The 23,740-nt window shown below is 47.1% G+C and overlaps 1 protein-coding gene across 14 annotated transcripts in view; it reads right to left on the reverse strand.

Moving 5' to 3' along the window:
- Positions 1 to 23,740, reverse strand: part of PDZD2 (PDZ domain containing 2) — a 190,633-nt gene that overhangs the window by 11,121 nt on the left and 155,772 nt on the right. For 12 of the 14 annotated variants that reach the window (XM_057708100.1, XM_057708102.1, XM_057708098.1 and 9 more), the window contains 8 exons: positions 19,346 to 19,427; positions 17,830 to 17,864; positions 16,956 to 17,106; positions 14,848 to 15,653; positions 10,912 to 11,056; positions 4,588 to 8,551; positions 3,629 to 3,746; positions 371 to 472 (listed from right to left, as the gene is read on the reverse strand). In XM_057708100.1, the coding sequence (XP_057564083.1) occupies positions 371 to 472; positions 3,629 to 3,746; positions 4,588 to 8,551; positions 10,912 to 11,056; positions 14,848 to 15,653; positions 16,956 to 17,106; positions 17,830 to 17,864; positions 19,346 to 19,427 (5,403 nt within the window). The remainder of the gene's footprint in view (positions 1 to 370; positions 473 to 3,628; positions 3,747 to 4,587; positions 8,552 to 10,911; positions 11,057 to 14,847; positions 15,654 to 16,955; positions 17,107 to 17,829; positions 17,865 to 19,345; positions 19,428 to 23,740) is intronic. The other 2 variants (XR_009049124.1, XM_057708101.1) reach the window with 1 other exon arrangement.

Below are 23,740 nucleotides of genomic sequence, written 5' to 3' on the forward strand. Positions count from 1 at the left end.
CCTCTGAGTGATATAAAATTTTAATTTGTTGATCTTGAAAAGAAGTGATTTATAAGCAAATGCAAGTTTTGGTCCATGAGTTCTAATGTCCTTCTAGGGCTTAAACCAATAAAATGTTTAGGTGAATGTGAGGAAATAGCTGTGTTTGTGTGTATCATTCTGACAGGTCACTCGCTATGTGTTAAAAGTATGTATCTTTGTCGATGAAAACGTTACGTACTACTTCCCCCACTTTTCTAGGTTTGTTTTGGTGGCAGCAAACAAACACCAGCATTCTTTGAACCCACTGACATGAATTCTGTCCTAATCAAATCCTGAGGCTGCTTCAGGAGTGACTCTCGTGAGACAGCATCTCGACACTGTCACTTACCACAATTGATTTTGGCTCCACATCTGTCCCTCCTGCCACACTGAATCCCAGACCTGAGCCTTCTTTTTTATTCAAGACTATGAAGCAAATATCTTCTTTATTCTAGTGAAAAGAAACAGCAACAAGTATACGCCTTGTGCCAGAGTAAGGAAGTTCTGATGTCAATCCTCCCACAGTGCAGCAGAGCTTGTCACCACTGACCCCCATGGTTCTCCAGGTGCTTCCACACAATATTGGAAGCGGAGGGCCCATCTCAAGTATCCTTGCATTCCTCTTGGGTCGTGCTTATGCGGAGTTTCAAGAGTCTATCCTGTAGCTCTAGAACCACTGGGAAGGTCATATGAACCAGGATGGGATCAGGGACACGGGACACTTTAGAAGCCATTCTCAGCACCATGAGAGGAATTCTTTACAATTTTCTAAGTCTACAGTTGAGCAAAGCCTGTGTTCTCAGCAGCAGAGAGAAGTACAGGTGCCAAGAGACGGAATAAGAGCACATGGAGGCCGTAAGTTTTACGCCACCCACCCCCCAACCATGTTCAGCTTATTGGATTTTAGGTGCAATTGATGAACTGAGAGTCATCAAACACAAAGTATGCTGAAAAATAGTACATTAAAACTATTTGTCAACTCATATTGAGACCAGAACATTCTTAGTAGGATCTTAGGGTTAGTAACAAAAGATTGTCCTGGGTTTCAAGCATCAGTTGAAAGACACCTCAGATTAGCCCAGCTCATCTTTTTTATTTTAAAATGAATTTTGATTTCCTTTGCCCACACACCAGATATGATTCAGCATCATTTTAAAGATCTGCATTGCTAGTTTCTCATGAAGTGATTTATAATCTATTAATTCAAGGTGTTCTTAAACACAGTGATAGAAAAAGAATCTAATAATAACCCTCCAGGATTGCTTTGACAGAGAGAGAAAGGGAAAATGTTGAACGAGAAAACCACCTCTGTATTGTGCTGGGGAAAGAAACCAATATTTAAAAGAAACAGTGTTTAGGGACTTCCCCGGTGGCACAATGGTTAAGAATCCACCTGCCAATGCAGGGGACTCGGATTCGATCCCTGGTCCGGGAAGATCCCACATGCTGCAGAGCAACTAAGCCCACGGGCCACAACTACTGAAGCCTGCGCACCTAGAGCCTGTGCTCCACAACAAGAGAAGCCACCACACTGAGAAACCCACGCACCACAATGAAGAGTAGCCCCTGTTCGCTGCAACTAGAGAAAGCCTGTGGGCAGCAATGAAGACCCAAGGCAAGCAATAAACAAAATGTATTAAAAAAATTAAAAAAAAAAAGAAACAGTGTTTAGTCCTATTAGTTAAGTCCTAAAGAGTAATCCCAAGTATTTTACACCTCTCTAAAGAAGTTCATTCAAACCAAAGCCCCATATGCTGACACTAGAATATCCTGCAAGACTTTGGGGGGCTGGGATTTTTGACTTCATGGGCAAGTCCAAGTATATATATGCTCAGACACTGTTCACTGGAGAGAAGAATGATGACTAGGCTTTCTCACAAAAACAGGAACGTGTAGTCTGGGAAATGATCTCTGTGCAGATTCTGGGAAGTTTGATGCTGAAATAGAAATACTCAGATATTTAAATTCTTTAGTGGAGCAAAGACAATATTTGAAAATGAGACTCTCCTGTATTCCAGGATATATCACCAAAATTTTAATTTATTCAAATTATTTTTTTTTCCAGTTGTGTTTGAGGATACAAGTGTGGTAGAGGCTGATTGCCAGGTCAAGTGTTGCCTCTTTGAGAAGCTTAGCACAGCATTAAGGAAGCTAGATGTACCTCAAGGGCTCTCCAATGTTAGGGCGTGTTGAAGTCTTAAGACCAGGGCTGTTTCCTGACTCTTTCTAATCTCTCACAGCGCCCCCAGAGGCCACAGGGAGTCATTGCGGGCAGTGCCATTTCCAACACCTACAGACAATACTCATTGGACAAAAGCAAGGCAGGAAACTTCTGGCCTGAAGACGGCAGAGAAAGGACCTCTCTACTCACTGCTCCTCTCTGAAATTAACTGAGGACAACAAGAAAAAGATAAAAGAAAGCTGCAGTCTGATGAAGTAGGGGGGATCTTCAACACCTGCTGGTGATGAACATGGAACCAGGGTGAGGGAGCTGCAGAAGATGACCCCAGGGTGGCGCTCAGTACCCTGTCCACAGAAAGACTCCACTTTGTTTGTGGTCCCTGATAGTGTGCCTCTCAATTGTGAGGCTGGTTGAGACTGCGGTTTCCTCCTTATATCTAACCCTGTAAAATGTCTGGAGCAAAGAGTCTGGCAAAGAGTGAACCCACAGAACCACCCTGACTCAAAATCCCAGAGTAAGGCTTTCATGCTCTGTAACCAGTCAAAGGAGGAAGGGAGAGGATGGAACAGTCCCTCTTCCTGAAAGTAAAAAACGCCAGATGTCTCGAGAAATTTCCTAATGGCACAGACCCAAACCAGGGGCCGAGAATCCAAAGGGAGTAGAAGCTGAAAGGAACTGATCTCCAGTCCATCCCATCTCCTCTCCATTCTGGCTCATTCCTTATTAGATGCCAACGTCATGGCCCTTCCGGGTAATATTAGAGTTTCTGGAACAGTTTTCTCGGGTGGTATCAGTAACTCAGGTACATTACCACTCAAGAAAAATTGTCATATCTGCTTTTCTTCTCTGGACAGAAAATAATTTATTAGGGTTCAAATCTCAAAGAGCAGTTCTGAGAAATTAATGTGCTTCAGAGAAGTATTCTAGATAGGAACCCACGGTTTCTTTTTTTTATTGTCGCATCCAGTTTATTGAAAAACTTTACTTGTAATGACTAATCAGCTTCTTTGAAGCTCTTACACTTGGGGCCAGGGTAGGGCTACTCTCGTTTCCCCAGCAGGTGGCTCCCTTCACAGGTAGTTTATGTCCGGCTAGGTGGACAAAGGTACTTGTGGCCTTTCGCCAACAGTTTCAAGATGCCTATTCCTGTTTGGAGCACTCGCTGCAGACAAACTCCAGGTGCTGGGGAGGATGGTTAACTAGTTGCTACTGGGGAATTAAAACACCAATCTGGCACCTAAAAATTCAGGGCAAGCAAGCTTCTGAAGCAAGCTACAAGCAAGAGGCAGAAGTCAGACTGAGCTGTAGAACTCGCCACACCAGACTCAGAGAAGGGCCCTCCCCGGCCCTCTGAGCTCATGGCACACGCCTGAGCACCGAGGTGGCAGCAGTCCCATCTTCCTGTGTTTTCTATATTTCACTCACCTCTGATTGTGCTTTCGCTTCCTGAATGAGAGTTAGGACAGTAGACTTTGACCCCACTGATGACAAAACAGACTGCAGTCTCTGCTGATCCCCCGCTGAGACCAGGAGTTGATGCAAACTAAATAATATAAATACATTTGAAGAACATCAAAGAAAAAAGCAATTTCTCCATTTTACTAGGATGCTTTTAGAACAATCTCCTTTCTACCATACTGCAGGTATTTTCTGTTTTTCATGCTCTCTTTTGGTCTTAACTCCCATTCCCAACGGCTTGAAGATTCCCGAATGCTGAACAGGAATTTCATTCACGGGTGATAGCGGGAATTCCTATGGATTTTGGGATCCCTCCAAGATGTTAGGGGACCAATGCTGGAGTTTAACAGAAAATTTCAGACTTATTAAATATTCTATAGGCTCCAGTGAAATATTTTAAAACATATTAGAAATTTCCTGTTTGACTCTAGCCACCTTCAAAGGCCCCGATCCTCCTGAGGGTCAGCTTTTCCTGCCCTACCATCACTCCCTAGCCCACCTCTACCCCCTCCCCCCTCTCCCTCTGTCCCTCCCTCTCCCTCTCACACTTTGGCATAAGTGTCCTATCCTCTAGAAGCCCCCGTCTTTAGAGCAACATTTTGACAAACACTTTTCCCTGCAGGCACTATATTTTTCCAGTAATGATATTAAAATCAAAATTGGAGGCTGGAGTAGAAAAAGGACATTCATGGAATTTATTCAGTAAAACCTGAATAAAGTCTTGTTTAGCTGATCATGTTGTTCCAATGTTAACTTCTTTCGTCAAATGGACTGTGGTTACGTAAGATGTTAACATTAGGAGCAGCTGGGTGAGGGGTACGTGGAAAGTCTGCACTACCTTTGCAGTTTTTTTATAAATCCAAAACTAGTCCATCGAAAACACAGTTTATTTGCATAAAGAGTGGGGGGGGGGCGTGGATACTTACTTAACTGACCAACTTTTTCCAGAAGGCAGATCCTGGGTGGTCTCACCCACATCGTGGGCTGAACTGGGTGCCCTGGGCTCAGTGGCTTTAGGGCTGCTTACCCCTGGACAGGCCCTGTCTACCCCCTTCACAGGCCACGAAAGGGCAGTGGACCCATTCAGGCCTCCGGCAGGGGAGCCAAGCGACCTCCGGGGGACGATTTCCAGCTCGGTTTTGAAGAGCACGGCAGTCGGCCCAGCCGCGAAGTCCTCACTGCAGAGCTTGTCGAGGTCGGGCATGCTCAGGGCTCTCAGCTCCTGCAGCTTCGAGCGGGACAGAGGCGAGGCCTGGGTGTGACGCACTGAAGACCTGTTCCTCTTGGCGGGAGAGGCCGGGGTCACCGTCGGGGTGGGGATTCCCGAAGGACCAAGTGATCTCTTTGGGTCCGAGTCAGCACCCTTGTTACCAGCCTCCGCCGGGCTCGGCCGGGAGGCCATCAGTGTCATGCTGGACGGGGACTTGGTCATCGGGGGGAGGAGGGTGCTGGCTTCACCTTGGCTTTCACTGCAGGAACTCAGGCTGCGTCTCAGCGACCTCGCCGCCGCATCACTGGCATGACTGAGGTTCCCGGAAGCCACGCTGCTGGACGACCGTCTCCCAATGGGAGGCTTGGAGCTTACCGACAGAAAGGGGGAGGCCCCCGGCTTGGCCGCGGGCCGGTCAGAATTGGCCAGGTTCTCAAAAGACTTGATCCTCTGCTTCACAGAGAAAAATGAGGTAGATTCATGGGGCCAGTTCTGCTCAGAGTAGTAATGTCTTCTGGTGACTTTGATTTTGTCTGTGAGTGAGCAGCTCGTTTCCTGCACGGATAAGACATGGCCTTCGTCTGTTGTTGGAAGGTTCCCTGAAGTCTCCTGCAGGGGCTTTACGCTATATAGGCCCTGGCCATTAACCAGGCTGAGAACACCGCCTCTGGACGCCTTGGCCTCAAGGACGCCTCCGCCCGCGGCAGGGAGCTGGCCGTCTCGAGGGGTGCGCCCCGGGCTGCGCAGGGCCTGACCCTCCCGGCCGAAATGGCTGGAGAACTGGGCCGGCATGGAGTAGGTCCTGGTTGCTGGCCTTGGTGTGAAGTAGGGATGGTCATCCAGCGCCGGGCCCACAGGGCTGCTCCTGGGCATCCCCAGGGAGTCTGCCATCTGGCCCGACGTTCCCTGGCAGGGATCTGCCTTTCTAGCCGGCAGCTGCGGGGAGGAGGAGGAGGAGGACGTCAGTGTCGCCACACTGACAGATCGCTGCGCTTCCTGTTCCACCTGGGAGGCCCGAGACGTGAGTGAGGATGGATGATGTGGGGATGATTCCACTGACTGGTGACAGAGCCTGATTTCACTCTTCTCCTGACAGTTGCTCTGGGCTAAGAACCCTCCCTGTCTGTCACGTTCAGCTGGCTTGTCACCACACGCATTCTTTGGCATCCTTTCAGAAGAGATCTCAATGATTTTCAGCTGGTTGGTTCTTTCGAGGGGCTCACCAGCAATTATTGTGCTGCTTTTGTCGCCAGTCCCTCCGGGCTGGGTGGCTTCTGCTGCTGAGTCCGTTTGGCGGGATGGGGGCCACTCGCCCTGCCCAGGAGGGAGGACCTCCTGCTTGCTGGCCGCCGTGGATGCAGGGGGGGCCTTGCTCTCTGGACCACACTTCGGAGACCTGGGGGCAGCCGGGCAGCCTCGGTTGGGTTCCGAGGGCACAGCTGCGTGGAGCCTACTGCACGCACCTTGCTCAGGAAGGGTCTTGGGGGAGGTCAGGGGTGACCCCAACATCCTGATGCTGGTGTCTGATGCCGAAGGCTTCAGGGAGCCTGGGGCCGCCTGCGGCAGCTTGCTCTCCACACACTGGGGAGACTGGGGGGCAGTCGTGGCATTTTTGTCCAGCTCCTCGTGGTCACCTGTGTGGAACCGGTATGACGCCACCTTAGAAAGCATTTTTTGGGAGGCCTGGGGTGAAACGAGGGCTTTCCTGTGCTCCGTCCCCCCGGCCTTCCCCGTGTGAGCGGCTGGGGCCTCGGAACTGACTTTGCTTTTGCTTTTGATGCTCAGTCTCTTCAGCTTAGGACCGGCTTTGGGTTTCTGACAGTTACTCAAAAGGGTTTCCATGGAACTTTTTTTAGGCGGGTCTTTATTCTCAAGATTCAGCCGAGGAGGCAAGCTATCCGGCATAGCCACCCCCTTCCTGTGGCTTGAGCTCAACGCGTGACCCTTGGGGTCAGGACTTCTGGCCAGCATCGTGGATTGTCCCATTTCAGTTTTGCTCTGCAGATGCGTCCCTTGGTTGTTTTTATTTATCTCTTTAAACCAGGCCATGATGGGCCGCCTGGAGATGGTTTTTGGCTTGGGCAGCGAGTCATCCGGGTCTTGACCTTCAGAGATGTGCAAGTTTGCCAGAGCCCAGTCACCGTTCTCCGGGACACACACCCTGAAGGAGTCCCGATTTTCAGTGGCCTGAACATCTGTCTCTTGTTTTTCAGGTGGAGACGTGTCATCCAGCAACTCGTGCTCCAAACCATTCACCATGCTAGGAGCGCTGAGGCTGCCCAGGGGGCCGGGGACAGGAGGAGGCTGGGCGGCTTCCCCAGGGTCCTCTTCACCGGGGGGCCCGTGGTCCTGGGAGGCCTTTGCATCCGCGGGCGGCTCTGGCTCCTGAGAGCTCATGTCGGAGAGAGGCGGCGGCTGCGGAGGGCCCGGGGCTGCCGGGCCGGAGGCTCCCGGCGCCAAGGGGGCCGTGTCGCTGGTGTCTCCCCTCGCCTGGCTCAGGGCTCTGTGCTTCAAGGGCAGGGCTTTGGCGAAGGCAGGGCGGGTGGCCACCTGGGCAGGAGCAAGAGTGGTGGCTGAGGGTGGATCAGGGGGGCCATTCGTGGAACAGATTTCAACCTGCTCCTCCTCAGACTCCGTCGTATCTTCCTTGTGAGAAGACCCACGGAGACGAGGATGAGGACGAGGAGGGGACCAGCTGTCCCTGCTGGGAGCTCGTGGGGCCTCAGGGAGCGACTCGGGGTCCGAAGACGAGTCCTCAGCATCTCCGTACATGGACGAGAGGGACGGCTCCGTGCTGTCGCCCGGACCCGACTGCGACGTACTGTCTTCGTGGAGACTGCTGAGATTTCTGGAGTAGTTGCTCAGAAAGCTTTTGTTCACAGTAAAATGTCTGTCGGGATGGATGGAGTCCAAAACGGAAGGCTGATTGGCCCACTGTGGGGGAGGGGCTGGGCCGGCAGCTGCGGGCCTCCGGGGGGCGGGGCCGGGGGTCTGGCTCCCCCGGGGACCCGCCGGCGGTGGCCCCTGCGCAGCGCGCTCTCGGCTCAGCTGCTCCCCTTTCCCAGGAGACGGAAGCCTTGCTCCAGAAGCATCCAGCTCCTCGAGGAGCCTGTCGATGTCCGTCACGGGGCCGCCCCCGCTCCCCCCAGGGCAGCCGGGCCCCGAGGCACCGCCACAGCCCTCCTGGGCCTTGTCACTGGGTGATGGCAGGGAGGGGCTGGCCCCCAGCGCCCTCGCGGAAACAGAGTCTGTTCCCTGGGGCAGAGCCGAACCCGGGCAGTTTTCAGGGACGAGGATTCCCGTGGTTTGCGGAGCCTCGCCGTGGTGACCTGGAACTCCCTGTCTCTTCTCCCCGGCCATGAGGTCTGGTGACAGCACGGCACTGGCCGGAGATGCCCCCTCGGCCGCGGGTCCCGCTCCTCTGTGGGCGGCTGCCTTCCTGGCGGCGTGGGGCGAGCTGGCTTCTGGGGCTGCTCTGGTCTCGCTGAGGTCAGGCCGAGCTGTTGCCACTGTCCCCGGGGAAGCACCGTCCTCAGACGCGGGGACCCTGGGTGACTCTGGCTCTCCGGGGTCCTCAGGTCGCCTCCCTGGCCCTGTGTCCACGGAGGTCTCGCTGGAGTCAGGGTGAGCCGCCCTCTTCTGCCTCGGGGAAGGGAGGGGACCCGGGGAGCCTTCAGGGCCTGTGTGGAGAAAGTAAACAAAAGGTGGGTGGCGGGGAGACACTGGGGGAAAGGTGAGAAAATAGAAAAGCGCTCAATCAAAAAATGGAAAATTGTAAGCCGTCTCAATTCTGGGGACTTTTTTTTAGAAAGACATCCCACAGCCTAAACGGAGGCCTGTTTTTGTCTCTGAAATTATAGGGTGCTCACATCTAACGCGTACCACCGTGCTTTAGAGGCTCTAGAATAACTCAGACCAGATGGAGGAAGGAACCTCTGCCTCTGCCCTTTTTGGTTATTTATAAGGATGGAGGACACCAGAAATCCTTCACTTGGGTTTCCGTACACCATCTGCCCTCTGATGGCAAAGGCCACAGGAGTCAGGCCGTTGTTCTATTTGATTCTGCAGATGTTTCAGTCCCTGGCTGATCATGTGGGTTTAGCTCCATGCAGTGGGTTGTGAGCCACAGAGTAAAGTAAAACAGTCCAAGCAGGGAGCTGGAGGGACTCACTGCTGGAGGCTCATTTGGGAAAACACACAGAATTGCCCCAAACAGATGGAAGCCTGCCCTGAGCCCTGGTGTGTCCCGACCAGGTTCCGGGTGTGGGCGACCTAGGAGGTCAGATTATTCTGGGAAGCTGTGACAGAAGGGTGAGGACTTGAGTGGGGTTCTGAAGGGACAGTCTGACCAGAGACCGGAGAGCGGGAAGGTGAGGAAGGAAAGGGAATCAAAGCAGAGAAGCAAGAAAGAGCATGGAGTCTCCTAGGCGCCCGGAAATATGACTCCTGCCTGGAGACAGTGGGAAGTAAAGTCATTCCACGAGATGGGTTCCGGACAGCCACTCTGTCCTGGAGGCTCCTCCTCAGAAGGCCTGCATACACGTGGGCTAATCTGTCCGCCTCTGGCACACAGCATCTTACAGTAGGTGAGGAAACTGGCATGAACAAGAACATGAGATCTGCATTTTCTTACGAACTCCGGGTCTGAGGTTGGAGTGAAAAGCTCAGTCACAGTGAAAGCTCTGGCTCTGAGAAGTGTGTCTCCCCCATGTTATATTCACTCCACCTCTCCGACACAAATCATCGTAACGGCATGTGCCTCTCCCCTGCCCCTCCCCCCAAGTTCCGAGGCCAATAATTAAGACCTGATTATTAGGACAGCACGGTGCGAAGAGTTTTTTGTGCACGTAATTTCCCTGCCAGCACTGACCATCTGCGCTGGGATGGTGGGGAACGGAGGCACAGAGTGGTTAAGCAATGTATCTGGGGTCACAGAGTTCACGGCCAGGGGTCCCCCCAGGACGCTGGCTCCACAGCCCACGCAGTTCCCTACACCCTGACCACATGGCCACTGTGGAGAGCACCTGGCAGCAAAACAGGCTGGCTCCTCGAGACACCCACGGAGACCAGACACAACTCCCCCAGGTCCCCGAGGAAGGCCGGGGCCAGATTCACATCCACGGCCTCCTGTCCCTCTCTGCTTAACCTTTCTGACCTCCCTTCAGCGTGGCTCTCCTGCTTCCGCTGGTGCCAGCTCCGGGGAGAAGTAGCAATGAGACACAAGGAGGGGATGTGTGGCTGGTTTTCAGGTTGCTTTACTCTCTGAACAAACCCTAAAATGTTAGCAATTTGGCGTTTGTGCAAAGTGTGTAACGTAAAAGGGTTTTATTGAAGGAGATTAAATTACATGCTGGCAGTCCATGACGTCACCTTTCAAAATATTCTTTGACTTGGAAACCCCCCAAATACTCAATAATGGGAAGCACATTGGCTCGGTTATGGCACATCACAGGGGCAGAAGGCCCAGCAGCCTTTATAACTGATGTCGTAGGTGTAGAAGGACACGAGGGCTTGGGGCAGCTTCCTAACTAGAGGAGGTTACAGGTGTGCTGATAACCTGAGTCACTGACGCTGAGGACGGCCTGCCAGGGCCAGCGCCAGTCACGCGGGCCTGCGAGCATCCTGCTGACCTCTGCAGGCTCCTCAGCTTTTGTTTTCTGCGGATGCATGCGATCAAAAAATATTTCTTAATGTGTCCTCTGTGAGGCTTTCCCTGCCATTTTTCAGTACATTTGATTTCACATAAGCAGAGTGTTGAGTTTCCGAACGGCGAGATATGCTTCTGTTTCATCTCGTGCCTCATTCACGAAGGTACATGTCACAAAATGGCGGAAGACGGAAGCACCTGACGTGGAATTAAAACTATGAGTTCAGGCCCAGTGATCTAGTAAAGCTGTTAAATGCAGGCAGCTTTAACTGTCATGAACCTGTGTAAGATTTCTCTCCCTCTCAAAATTCTCTGCATAAATGGATAACATTTTTATTATGGTAACTTCTGCCCTCCCACCCTGAAGCTTCACAAGTGATAAAATAATCTTACCTGTCCTGGGTTGTTGCCCCTGCTCAGGTGCAGCTTCAGGCGGGTTCTCTGTCGGGTGGCCAGCATCTGGGTGGCGCAGGGTACCAGCTGGCTCCCAGTTGGTAAGGACTCGTTCATCCCCGAGGGTCGGCTTGCCCAGAGATTCCTGGCACAAGGACAATAGCAAGTCACGGTCAGTGGCTTTCAGGGTTTCTGTGTCCTAAGACATCACATACAGAGGACAGTTGGTTTGGGAAAATCCAGAGAGCCCTGGACAAGGAGTCACAAGATCCAGATTCTGGGTTTAAGGTCCAACAGAAATTTCATGGTTTTGTCACTCTTCCTAACCCTCAGTTTTTTTCAGCTTTAAGACGTGGGTGATTAGGAAGATGCAAATCAAAACCACAGTGAGGTATCACCTCACACCTATCCGGATGGCTACAATCAAGAATACAGAAATAAGTGATGGTGAGAATGTGAAGAAATTAGAACCTCGTGCATTGTTGGTAGGAACGTAAAATGGTGTAGCCATTTCCATACTATGGAAAACAGTATGGAGATTCCTCAAAAAAATAAAAACAGAACTACCACATGATCCAGCAATCCCACTCCTGGGTGTATACCCAAAAGAACTGAAAGCAGGGTATCCAAGAGATATGCGAACACCCATGTTCGTAGCAGTGTTATTCACGATAGCTAAAATGTGGAAGTAACCCAAGTCCATCAACAGAGGAACGGTTAAACAAGATGTGTTATATACATCCAATATACATACATATTTAGCCTTATAAAGGAAGGAAATTCTGACACATGCTTCAACGTGGATGAGCTTTGAGGACATTATGCTAAGTGACATAAACCACTCATAAAAAAGACGAATATTGTATGACTCCACTTTTATGAGGTACAAGAGTGCTCAAAATCATGGAGACAGAAAGTAGAATGGTGGTTTCCAGGGGCTGGTGGGAGGGGGAAACAGGGAGTTATTGTTTAATGGGTACAGAGTTTCCATTTTACAAGATAAAAAGAGCTCTGGAGATGGCTGGTGGTGATGGTCACCCAACGTTATAAATGTACTAATACCCCTAAAGTGTGCACTTTAATGGTTAAGATGGTAAATTTTATGTGTATTTTACCACAGTAAAAAAAATTAGGAAAAAAAATGGGGATGATAAGACTTGCCCCAACTCCTAAGAGTTTTAAATAAAAGATGATTAAATAAGATAACAGCTACAACATGCAGCATACAAAAGGCTATACAGACCCACAGACATAGAAAACAAACTTATGGTTACTGAAGGGGAAAGTGGGGGTGGGGGAGGGATAAATTAGGAGTTTGGGATTAGCATATACACACCACTATATATAAAACAGATAACCGACAAGGACCTCCTGTACAGCACAGGGAACTATACTCAATATTTTGTAGTAACCTGTAAGGGAAAAGAATCTGAAAAGATATATATGGATGTACAACTGAATCACTTTGTTGTGCACCTGAAACTAACACAACTTTGTAAATCAACTATACTTTAATAAAAATAAATTAATTAAAAAAAAAAAACCCATGAAGGGCTATACAGAGGTAAGGCATTATTGTTATAATGTTGCATCAAGATCTCCAAGACCAAAAATCAGCTCCTCATTTTAGGCATTAGGGAGAGCATGGAGCTGGATAAATAAAATCAACATTTAACATTTCAAAACTGCACTTCAGCCAAGTGGCAATTCCTTCATCTTCCTTTCCTCTACCTAACACCTACTGTACAAAGAATTTTTAAATCAATTTGCTAAAAAGTTAAATCAGATGTATTTGAAATTTACCCCCTGAGTGAAGGAGTCATGAAGTGGCCCAAAGGTGGCAGCAGAGGAAAGAAGTGAAACGGAGTATCATTTAGCTACTTGTGTTAAAAAAAAAAAAAAAAAAAATCATTCAGTTATCTGCTGAGGGAAATCTACACAGCACTTCATTCTGAATTTTCTGTTTACTAATAAGGCATGAATGTAATATAAAGACAGTGGAAGAGCCTGGAACTCAATAGAGGTGGTGACTGTACAGCACTGAATGCAGCAAGTGCCACCGAACTGGACACTTTAAAATGTTTAATTTTATGTTACGTGAATTTCATCTCCGTTTTAAGGAGTATGGAATGAAAACAGTGCAAGATGATCCATTTGCCAAAAGAGAAATTTTTTTTTAAGCTTCTAATATTTGAGGGTAAATACCTTATGGCAATGTTCCATTTTCTTTTGCATATATAAATACAATAAAATAAAATTTGGGAACTAAAATCTTATGAGAAAAATGGAATTCTTTTGTGCAAAAGTTTTAAATGCTGCTCAGAGTTCTTACTGAGGATACTAATTCACAAGTACCAGAGCTCTTATTTTAATAGAAATAAAGTATCATGAATAAAACCCCTGATTTGTCTTTATATAGTTACTCAAAACCTGTTTTGATACTTTTAAAAAGAAGTGGTGTATCCATTAGCTGAACACTACATTTTAAAACACATATGCTAGTTGGAGGTAATAATTTTTTAGGAATAGGAAAAAAGATGTGTTTCTACTTTTTTCTACACAGTAAAAAAAAAAAAAAACAGCAACCTTCTGTCTGGAATGCTTTTATGACTTTATATTTTCTGGATCTCTTTACATGCATGTTTATACAAACCACCTGAACACATATCTTTATAAATATAGGCATAAAAATTGCACTTCAGAGATACTGTGTTTTTTTTTTTTTTTTTTTACAAATTAAAGGTTTATGACAACTATGTTGGTGCCATTTTCCCAACAGCATTTGCTCATTTCTGTCATTTTGGAAATTCTTACAATATTTCATATTTTTCATTATTATGTTTGTTATGGTGATCTGTGATTGGTGATCTTTGATGTAACTGTTGCAAAAAGATTATGACTCACTGAAGGCTCAGGTGGTTAGCATTTTTTAGCTATAAAGTATTTTTTAATTATTGTATGTACATTATTTTTAAAGACAATGCGACTGCACAATTAACAGACTACAGCATAGTGCAGACATAACTTTTATATGCACCGGGAAGCCAACAAATTCGTGTGACTTACTTTACTGCCACATTCACTTTAATGCAGTGATCTGGAACCTGCATTATCTCCAAGGCATGCCTGTATGGCCGTATAAGTCATCTCAGACTCTTTGCTCAGAGTGAAATTATTTACGTTGAGGAGACTGTAAACAATGTTTGTTTCTCTTACTCTCTCCTTGCTAAAGTGGAGGTATGTTAAAAAATTTTTTAAGGTGCTATTTAATAATTCTGGGTCATTCTAACACTGGTAAACAAGTAGAAACAAATAATACAAACTTGCATTTAATGTGGTACATTATACGTTTCTAAGTGAACGCATGCCCATTGCTTCATGTGATACAACAAAGGTATGAATAACTAGAGTTATACACCATCACTGTAGAAGGTCTGAAAAAATAAGAATCAACCAAACCAGAACCTTGACAGCCAGACGTCATCACTGTTAACCTATATTTGATGGTCACCCTGACTCTGTGAGATGATCAGGGCAGACAGCACCATCCCTATTGTACAGTCCAGACAACTGCGGTTCAGAAAGATTCAATAACTTGCCCACGTGACCACCAACTTAGTGGGGAAACCCGTACCAGACCCAGAGGCTTCCTTCGGTGGCCTGGCACTGCCTTTCCACCATCAACCACAGGCCCCATGTACAGGTAAAGACAGTGATTACATCTTTTGGCCGAATGATCTCATGACTCAACACCTAGGCATTTCCCCCCACCAACCTGGTGATGTATTCCCAGGCTCCCAAGCAGTTCGTGTACTGGAATGGCTCTACTGGAAGATAATTCTCTAATCACCCTTTCTCACAGGCAGATTACCTTATGCTCCACGCTCACTCATACAATACTCACTAGATCCCCAGTAACTAAGAGGAATCAGTTACCTTCTCCACTGTTCTTCCTGGCTGATAACCAATCACGGTCACTTTGACGGAAGTGACCTGAACTTTCAAGTCTGGGCCGCGTGCATCACTGGCTCCGTCGGTCAGGGCTGCTGTTTCTGCGCTCCTGCGCCTGGCCTCAGCCTCGGGCCTCTTGCGGTGTGGGCTGACCCTGGCCATTGGTTTGTGCCTGGACCCCAGGCTGTCATTCTTCTGCTGGAGGGAACCGGGGCTGTCTGTGCTCGCCAGACTCTGGGCGCCTGTCCCGGCTTTGCACTCCAACTTGGGTGAACTCCCCAACCCTGACAGTTCCTTCCTCCCCGAGCAGCCAGGGCTACCCGTGGGGGCCTCCAAGGGGACCGGCAGGTTGGCTCCGTGGGAAAGGGGGTCCCTCACGCCTCCTGGGACGCTCTCCTGTAAGTCCAGCGAGCTGCCAAGGAGAGGCGCCGAGGCGGCCTTGCTGACCAGGGTTTTCTGGGGATGCTCCTCTTGGTTGATACCCATCCCCTTGGAAGAGGCTGCTGAGACACGTGTAGCGTCGTCCTCTGTTAGAGGCCTGCTGGAACCTGCGAGGGTCCCTGGGAGGGAAAAACAGTCTCCTTCGCCATCAAACTCTTCCTCGTCACTGGCGTCGTCATCGTAGCAGCCCACCCTCCTCTGGCGGAGGAGAGGGTTTCGGAGGACCTGTGGGCTCCCAGGAAGACTGGCTTGCCTGGCAATTGTCACCTGCTTGTGGAAGAGCCCGGAGGCCCGCTGGCTTCCTAGAGACACAAGGCTGTTGGCCCTGGCTTTTCCTGGTTCCTTGTGAGCTGGCAGGGTTGGGGAAAGAAAAGTTGAATGAAATAACTTCCCATCTGGCATGGTCTTTTAATCTAAGCCCCCTCATTACACACGAGCGTTTCCACGTTCACAAATGCCAGGTACACACCTCCTGGCCAGTGGACACCAGGCTTAAATGATACAGTTTCTCAGGATCTGCACAGAACAGAGAGCTGGCTTCCCTCTCTCCTTTTCCTACTGGTCTCCCTTTTGGTTTTTTCATTTTTTTTTTTTTTTTAAAATCTTAACCTCTGGATTGTTTAACTTAAACATGTGTGCTGCCTAGAGACAGAAATGTATAACTTATCAACATCTGTCACGTCTAACACATCACTGGGTTCAACCTAAATGCTGCCTCCGAATAGTCCTCTGCGGGAGGATGCCAGGAAACCAACGGTCCCGCACACCTGGGCCTTCTTAGCACCTGAGGTCCTTCATCTGCAAAAGGGGGAGGAGGGGGCTTGATTAATGGGCACATGAGCTCCGAGAGCACAGCGAATGAAGCCTGAGATTACACGTAGTATATAAACTCCAACATGGGAAGCAAAGGAAAGCATGGGCTGCTCTGCAAACTCTTCGCCTCTCGTTAAATGCAGTGAAAAATTACACGTGCTTCCGCCTTGAAACGTTTCTATCAGAGTCCAGAGGAAGCACATCGACTGCTCTAAATGAGCTACATGGGTTCTCATCTGCCTTACCTGAGACAGGGGATTGTCTCATTCAGGCATCAGAAATGAGCAGAAGGAAACCACACTGGCAGAAGTGAGAAGTCAGTACAGTTCACATCAGATCATTATTTCAGATTATACTGAGAAAAATAATCAATGAAGTGTTTTGTTTTTAAAAAAAAAAAAAAAAAACTCCATTTGATAACATCTGTCTCTCATAAGTTCTAATTCACTCACTCACTGCCTTCTGAAAAGAATGAAGTTGGGGCTAGTGAGGGAAGGACCTTGGTTAGGAGGCCCCTCAAACATAAGGCCATTGGGTTGCCAGCCGTGAACTGATGTCATAAGATACAGGACTACACTGTAAATACCATCTAAAGCGGGGTGATTCAGCCTCCTTCAACACTCGGGGTACAGAATGTCCACCCAGACCATTCACCGCAGAATTGAAGGGCCCGTCACTAAGAGTGGGGGGCGTTTTTCAAGAGCAAACTCTGAATTTAGCCAGGGTAGAAAGGTGGCTTCTACTCAACCAGAGGTGTGGCCTCCAGCTCTCCTTTTGTATCCCAACCCCGTGAAATATACACCAACACATCCACGGGGGTTGGAAAAGTCATGGCTTACGGGAGAGGCCGGGCGGCTCTGCGGAGCTGCTGCTGCCGCCGCTTCCTGGGGGGTCCTCGTCCTCGGAGCCGGCCACCACGAAGTCAGACAGGGGGCCTGGGACATCGTGAGCAAAGTACTGGGAGAGCTCAGATTCAGAGATCAGGGAGTCCTGTTGAAGAAGGCAGTGCTGCATGAGGACTGTGCACCAGAAGCAGATTATTGTAAACAGTAGTTGCGTCCTATCTTCCAGAAAACACTTTGTTCTAATCTGGGGTCGCTCAAAACAGCTGTGATAGTAAACGCCCACTACCATTTACTTTAGGACGGCTAAATTAAACAATTAATGAATAAAAAGGCAATGGTTGCCAGACAATGTTTTTAAAAAGTATTTTTTGGGCTGTGATCAGAAAAGCCACAGCCTCAACACAACTACCCCAGGAAAAACACTGGGGGCAGAGATAGGAAGTAGAATGAATTCCAAGCCACTGGTTCAGCCTATTGATGAAATAACAAAACAGGAGAGTTTGAATCCTGTTCTCTGACCCACTGGGATTTGGGAACAGCCAGCTGAGAAAGATTCCACACTCTCCTTAAAGTCGCAGGTCTCCCCCCAAACTGACCGGGGGCCCTCCTTTATTACGGAGCAGCTATTTTTCAAGCTGTAGCTCAGTTCTTCTATTTTGTGGTTCTGTTGTTTTCCTGGATGACTATTTAATAAAAGAAACACATTTGTATCATTTGTTCTCAAATGAACATTGTTGCCGTTTCCTGTGTAAAGTGGCCAAAATGACTCATGGACAGAAATAGGGGCTGGGCTCTGTGGTTTGACTTATGGGCTTCAAGAATTGGTTTGTGGGCCAGCTGAGCGAGGCAGCCGTGTGCCTTGACTCACCTTTTTTGCAAGAGAAGGACTCTTCAAGGGGGTACCTGTTGGGGCAGAAATTCACCACAGTGTCAAAACAATGAAGCTCAAATCCTTACAAACAGGCTCACCCCCTTAACTGGAAAAGAAGGAGCCAAGCCTATTAAACAAAACCCTCTCTGCTTGACTGGCACAGGCTGGGCCGTGTGCGTGGGTATGGACATGCATGCAGTCTACCTGGGTACCTAATCCCCATGCTGTCCTGCCTTCCAAGATTCTGCTCATGCTTCAAGCCCTCAGATGCTACTAACTCCATGAGGATCCCAGCTGGAAGAAACTCCTTCCAAATTTAAAAATCATTCTATATTACCCCATACCAATTTCCCTGTGCATGATATAATTTAATTACCAGTGGGTGCACCTTATCTCCTTCCTCGACTACTTACCTATCACTGATCTGGCCCTGCAAGGCTCAGCATTAGGATCTAGGAAGTGTTCTAGGATCTAGGAAGTGTTCAGTGGTATTTGATAAATGGAAGGAAGGATGAATGAACAAAGGAACACCACCCAAAAAACTCATGGAAGAATGAGGGAGAGGGCTGAATACCTATTTTAGTTTTCAGTTGAAGGACAAAAGGACTCAGCATTGAGATTTTAAATTATATTCCATGAGCAAAAAGATCTTGGGCTTGAGGATCATGGCTTAATAAAATCTTTTATAAGTGACTGAGTGGATATGTTGGGATTATGGGAGGACAGCCTTCAGGCAGGCCAGGAGAATGAGTTAGTTGAATAAAGAGCCCATTATGGCTATGCCTACTTTCAATATATTAATTATGGATGCAAATAATTAGGGCATTTCATGGTTGCCAAAACACTGTATGCCTTCCTTTTCCTCTGACAACCAGTAACTCATGTCTCAGTTTCCTCCCGACCTCAGTCTTAACATCAGTAATATCTCGAGTTCAGACATGTCTGCAGAGTCCCTTTAGGTTTCCACTCTACAGGAAACATTAGTTTTCAAACTTGATGCAGTTTCATATTTTAAATTCATATAAAATTCTTACTACCGCAATCCTTCTCTGGTTGAACTTTCTACTTAAGAAGGGGGAAAATCATGATTTTTTGCAGCCTCTGTTACCCTTGAGTTGAAACTTTTAATTCATATAAAGAAATCTCAGGTTTTTGGATGGATTGCACCCTGCGTCTACCGAAACAACTGGTATTTTGGTAGCACTTCATTTCCACCTAGAACATTTCAAAAGAATTGTATATAAACACCTGAAATGCTGCTAACTCATTTTTGCTGATTATCTGAAAGCAGTATAAGAGGCATGCGTGATTGGAGCTTTAATACGCTACATTAAATAACTGCAGAAATCAAGAGCAGAAGCAGCTAAGAGAAAGCATGGAATCTCTCTGACAGCTACTTCTGCCAAACTTGATAATTACCAAGACTCCAGTAATTCTGTGCAGGGGAGTGCCCCAGGGGGAACTTAATGAGAAACTCTTCTGAATGTTGAATGAAGATGTACAATTACAGTACCTAAGCCAGGAGAGGAATTGGCCTCTTTGCTCTCCTGATAAGTGCTGCGTGCTATCACTTCATCCATTTCCTGCTCGGAAACCTGATTGTCAGCAGAAAGTACAAATTAGACAGTTTTATTTATTTATTTTTCCCCAATAAACTTAGCTAGGACCAGAGTCAGAGGCTGGAGCACAGATAAAGAGGAAAACTGCAGGGCCAAAGTCTAAGACCACCCTCTGAAGCAATAAATCAGGGCATATAAGTAGTACGGCTGGGTTAACGGATGGCTTCAAACAATGTTCTCAAAACAACACCTTCAACTGGTTCTCAAGTTCACAAAGCAAAGCATTCAGCTCTGGTGACCAACCACATGCCTGATATGTGCCTTTCTCTAGAACAGCAGTCCCCAACCTTTTTGGCACCGGGGACCAGTTTCGAGGAAGACAAATTTTCCATGGAGGGGGTGGGGCGGGGGATGGTTCAGGCTGTAATGCGAGCGATAGGAGGCGGCAGATGAAGCTTTGCTCGCTCGCCACTCACCTCCTGCTGTGCGGCCCTGTTCCTAACAGGCCGTGGACCGGTACCAGTCCATGGCCTGGGGGTTGGGGACCCCTGCTCCAGAACACTCACTTCTAATTCTTTTTTTCCTAAGCTTTATTTAAACAATTTCAAACTTATGTGAAAATTTCAAGAGTAGCACAAGAATGCTATACTCTCCACCTAGGCTCACTTTTTTCTTAACATTCTGCCACATTTACACACATGCTCTTATCTTTATACACACACACACACACACACACACACACACACACACACATACACACGGAGCTATAACTTTTTACTAAGCCATCTGGGAGTTAGCTGCAGACATCATGACCCTTCACCTGTAAATAATTCAGCAGGTATCTCCTAAAAACAAGGACATTCTCTTAAAGAACTCTTGTACTATTACCAAGTTCCGGAAATTTAGTGTTGATACAAATGACCGCCTAATATACATATCACATTCCTGATACTACCCTTCAGAAACGCTACTCAAAGTGTGTCCTTAGGCTGGAAATAATTCACAGGAAGTTTGATGCCAGGCTGGGATGAGATAAGGATTTTCCTCGAGAATGCAAATCAACACTCAGCTGCTGTCACCAGCGTCTTGCAAGGGGAAAATGTCAACTGAATTAAACAGTGTGCACAGTGATGTGACTGATTTACATTCTGACGTATGCTCCTTAGCAGTGGTGGCCCTTTACTGGACTGTCACCGGCCAACTTCTTTGCCTAATAATGCTTTAGAGAAAAAAAATTTTTTTCTGGTGGGGGGTGGCGTGGAGGGTCGGGCAATCCAGAATTCAATTCAGGATCCTGTTCTGATGTCTATTTAGTCTCCTTTAATCCAAAACAATTCTAAGCCCTCATCTTTCATGATACTGACAATTTGAAAGAAACCAGACCAGTCCAAACCCTCAGTTAGGAGTTGTCTGACAGTTTCTTCATGCTGAGATGAGGCATTTGAGGGGCAGAAAGACTACAAAACTACAAAAACTGTTTCCTTCTTGGTGCATCACAGAGGCATTCAGGGTCAGTGGTGTCATAACTGGTGATAACTTGGACCGCTTGTTTAGGGTGAGTTCAGCAGATTTCTCCACAGGATCTCTTATTGTTCTTGTTGTCATTCATGAGTAATCTGGCAGGAGACAATTTCAGACTCTGTCTTTATCCTGCTTCCCAATATATTTCCACTCAATGGTTTTAGCACCATTGATTATTCTTGCGGAACCAATTATTACGATGACGTTTTCAAAACAGTGATTTTATAACTCTCTTTTCCTTCCACATTCATTGGTATCACGGTAAACCCATGGGTTTCCCCTCTCCTCCCATCAGTTGTTATCCACAACTGTAATTATTCGTGGGAAGATTTTTAAAAAGCCTGATATATGCTGAACCATGAGATTTTTAAAAATTAATTAATTTATTTATTTTACTGGCTGCGCTGGGTCTTTTTTTTGCTGTGTGCGGGCTTTCTTTAGTTGCGATGAATGGGGGCCACTCTTTGCTGTGGTGCACAGGCTCCTCATTGCCGTGGCTTCTCTTATTGCGGAGCACGGGCTCTAGGCACATGGGCCCCAGCAGCAGCAGCACATGGGCTCAACAGTTGTGCCGCACAGGCCTAGCTGCTCCACGATATGTGGGATCTTCCCAGGGCAGGGATCGAACCCGTGTCCCCTGCAGTGACAGGCAGATTCTTAACCGCTGCGCCACGTAGGAAGCCCAGAACTATGAGATATTTTAAAAGACAATTATGTACCTTGTATAGTTTCTTTTTTAAAAGTAGGAATATTTTAAACGTAGAACGGTAATTTTGCATACTAAAATAACATTTAGCATAAGTAATATTTGGATAAGCTTAGCAATCTGCCTTGAGAAGTAAATAAATATTTCTGTACAGGATCCAGCATTACACTTTAACCTAGCAAATAAATCATTATCACATCATGGCTTTTGTGTAATCCTTTCTAGTAGTCATCACAGGAAATAAAATATGTACACACATGCACACAGGCATACACCCCCCCCACACATACCTGCATAAAACGAAGAGTAATTTTGTATAAATGAGCCATTAAACAGCAGTTGCAAATTTTTCTTGATATTAGACTTTCAATATTTGCAATTATTTTTCTGAGTGGGAGAAAAATGGTTGGGGTTTGAAACAAGTGAAGATTTCCTAGATAACTCTAATCACGCTGAAAGCCCCCGTACCAATTCATAATGAACCTCTGTTACTTTCTTCTACTTAACGTAAGCTAGAAGCTGCTACCCGAGCAGATCCAAATCTTAGCTTGTCTAGACCTGGAGGGTTTGAATATCCCAATCGGGCAGCCACTGCTCTAGTCATTATGAGAAACAGAAGAAAAGAAAATCCTTGTGGTATTTCTCTTGGAACAACATGAAAACTGAGGAAGCACATACATTTAGTATCAAAATGTACTATTGGCATGAAATGTTGGGATACGTGGTACAAAAATACATTAAACGTAAAATGGAATCTTGAGCAAAAGGAAAATATAGTATGATGTTACATTTAAGAACACCATGTTTACCTAGGAGGAAATGTGAAGTCCCGTCAAACAAATACTGAAATTTGGTTTCGCTGGACACATCTCCAATACCATCCTGACGACCATTTTACTGCGGCTAGAAACATGAGTCAACCTATGTGTTGAATGGGTTCACAGACCACCAGTCCACCAGGACTGTTATGCTTTGCACTGGAATGCCATTTTGGTGTTTGAGTGTGTTGGCAAATTAGGCAGGTGCTTTGGGCTGAGATTAGGCAGACCTCTGAACAAATCATGACCTGCGTTAGGTTGGGATGGATTTTGGAGTCAGGCATGCCTGGAAGTCAATGACTACAAACCAGAGTTTTTTGCTGAGGGATGTGCTGGGTCAGCCACAGCTTGCTGGCCCACTTCCTAAGGTGAGAAGAGTGTGGCCATGTGGCACGTGACACAGAGAGAGCCATGGGGACGGCAGGGGGACAAGGCAGAACAGAGTCTAAGGGAAAGTCAGGACTATGGAACAGAAAAGAGAAAAATGGGAAGTGACAAGTAGAAAAAATGGAAAAAAGGTAGAAGCGGGACTTGATTTTCTATTAATGATATTTACTCAAGAAGTTTTTAATGTAAGACATTTTAAAAATGTTCGTAGATAAGAGAAAACAATCTGGGGGGGAAAAGTAGTGGGGTTGAGTTTGAATAAGTCTAATGGCAATCGCTGTTCAAGTACCGCGGTTGACATCACCTTCCCAAATCAAGGCATGGAGTCACAGCTCAACAGTGCTTATTTGTACAGGAGAAAATGGACAACAAGTGAACACCACCGAGATGGTGAAAATGACCCCATAATGTTAATGCACAAAAGAAATCTCAGATGTCGCCCACGGGAGGACCTACCAGGTCTCCTGGCACAGACTCCTCACTCTTAAAATGGCATGAGTCCATCCAGTACAGTGGTCTGGGCCCATTTAGGATGTAGTCAAATAGTACTACAAATAATACAACGGGTGTGGCCACATGATGGGCGTGGGCAGAGCTAATGTTCTGAATGAGCATTCTGAGTTGTTGAAGTGTCAAATTTTGTAAAATACAACCTGATTACCATGTTAGAGACCAGCTAATTTTAAACGATTTTTACCTGGAGTACTCAAAAAACAACAAAAAGTAGTGCTCAAAGTGGGTTGAGTTGAACTTGCTAAAGTGTCTTGTGGTTGGCTTTAAAAATGCAACACAATTGCATAAGTATAGAAGAGATACAACCATGTAAATAGCAGAGGCCAACAATACAGGGGCTACGACTGTCTGCAAGTCCGTATGGGCCAACTGTGTGATACTGATGCTGAAAGAAAATTAGTGGG

The sequence above is a fragment of the Hippopotamus amphibius genome, chromosome 15 (assembly GCF_030028045.1).
Source record: "Hippopotamus amphibius kiboko isolate mHipAmp2 chromosome 15, mHipAmp2.hap2, whole genome shotgun sequence".
NCBI lineage: Eukaryota > Metazoa > Chordata > Mammalia > Artiodactyla > Hippopotamidae > Hippopotamus > Hippopotamus amphibius.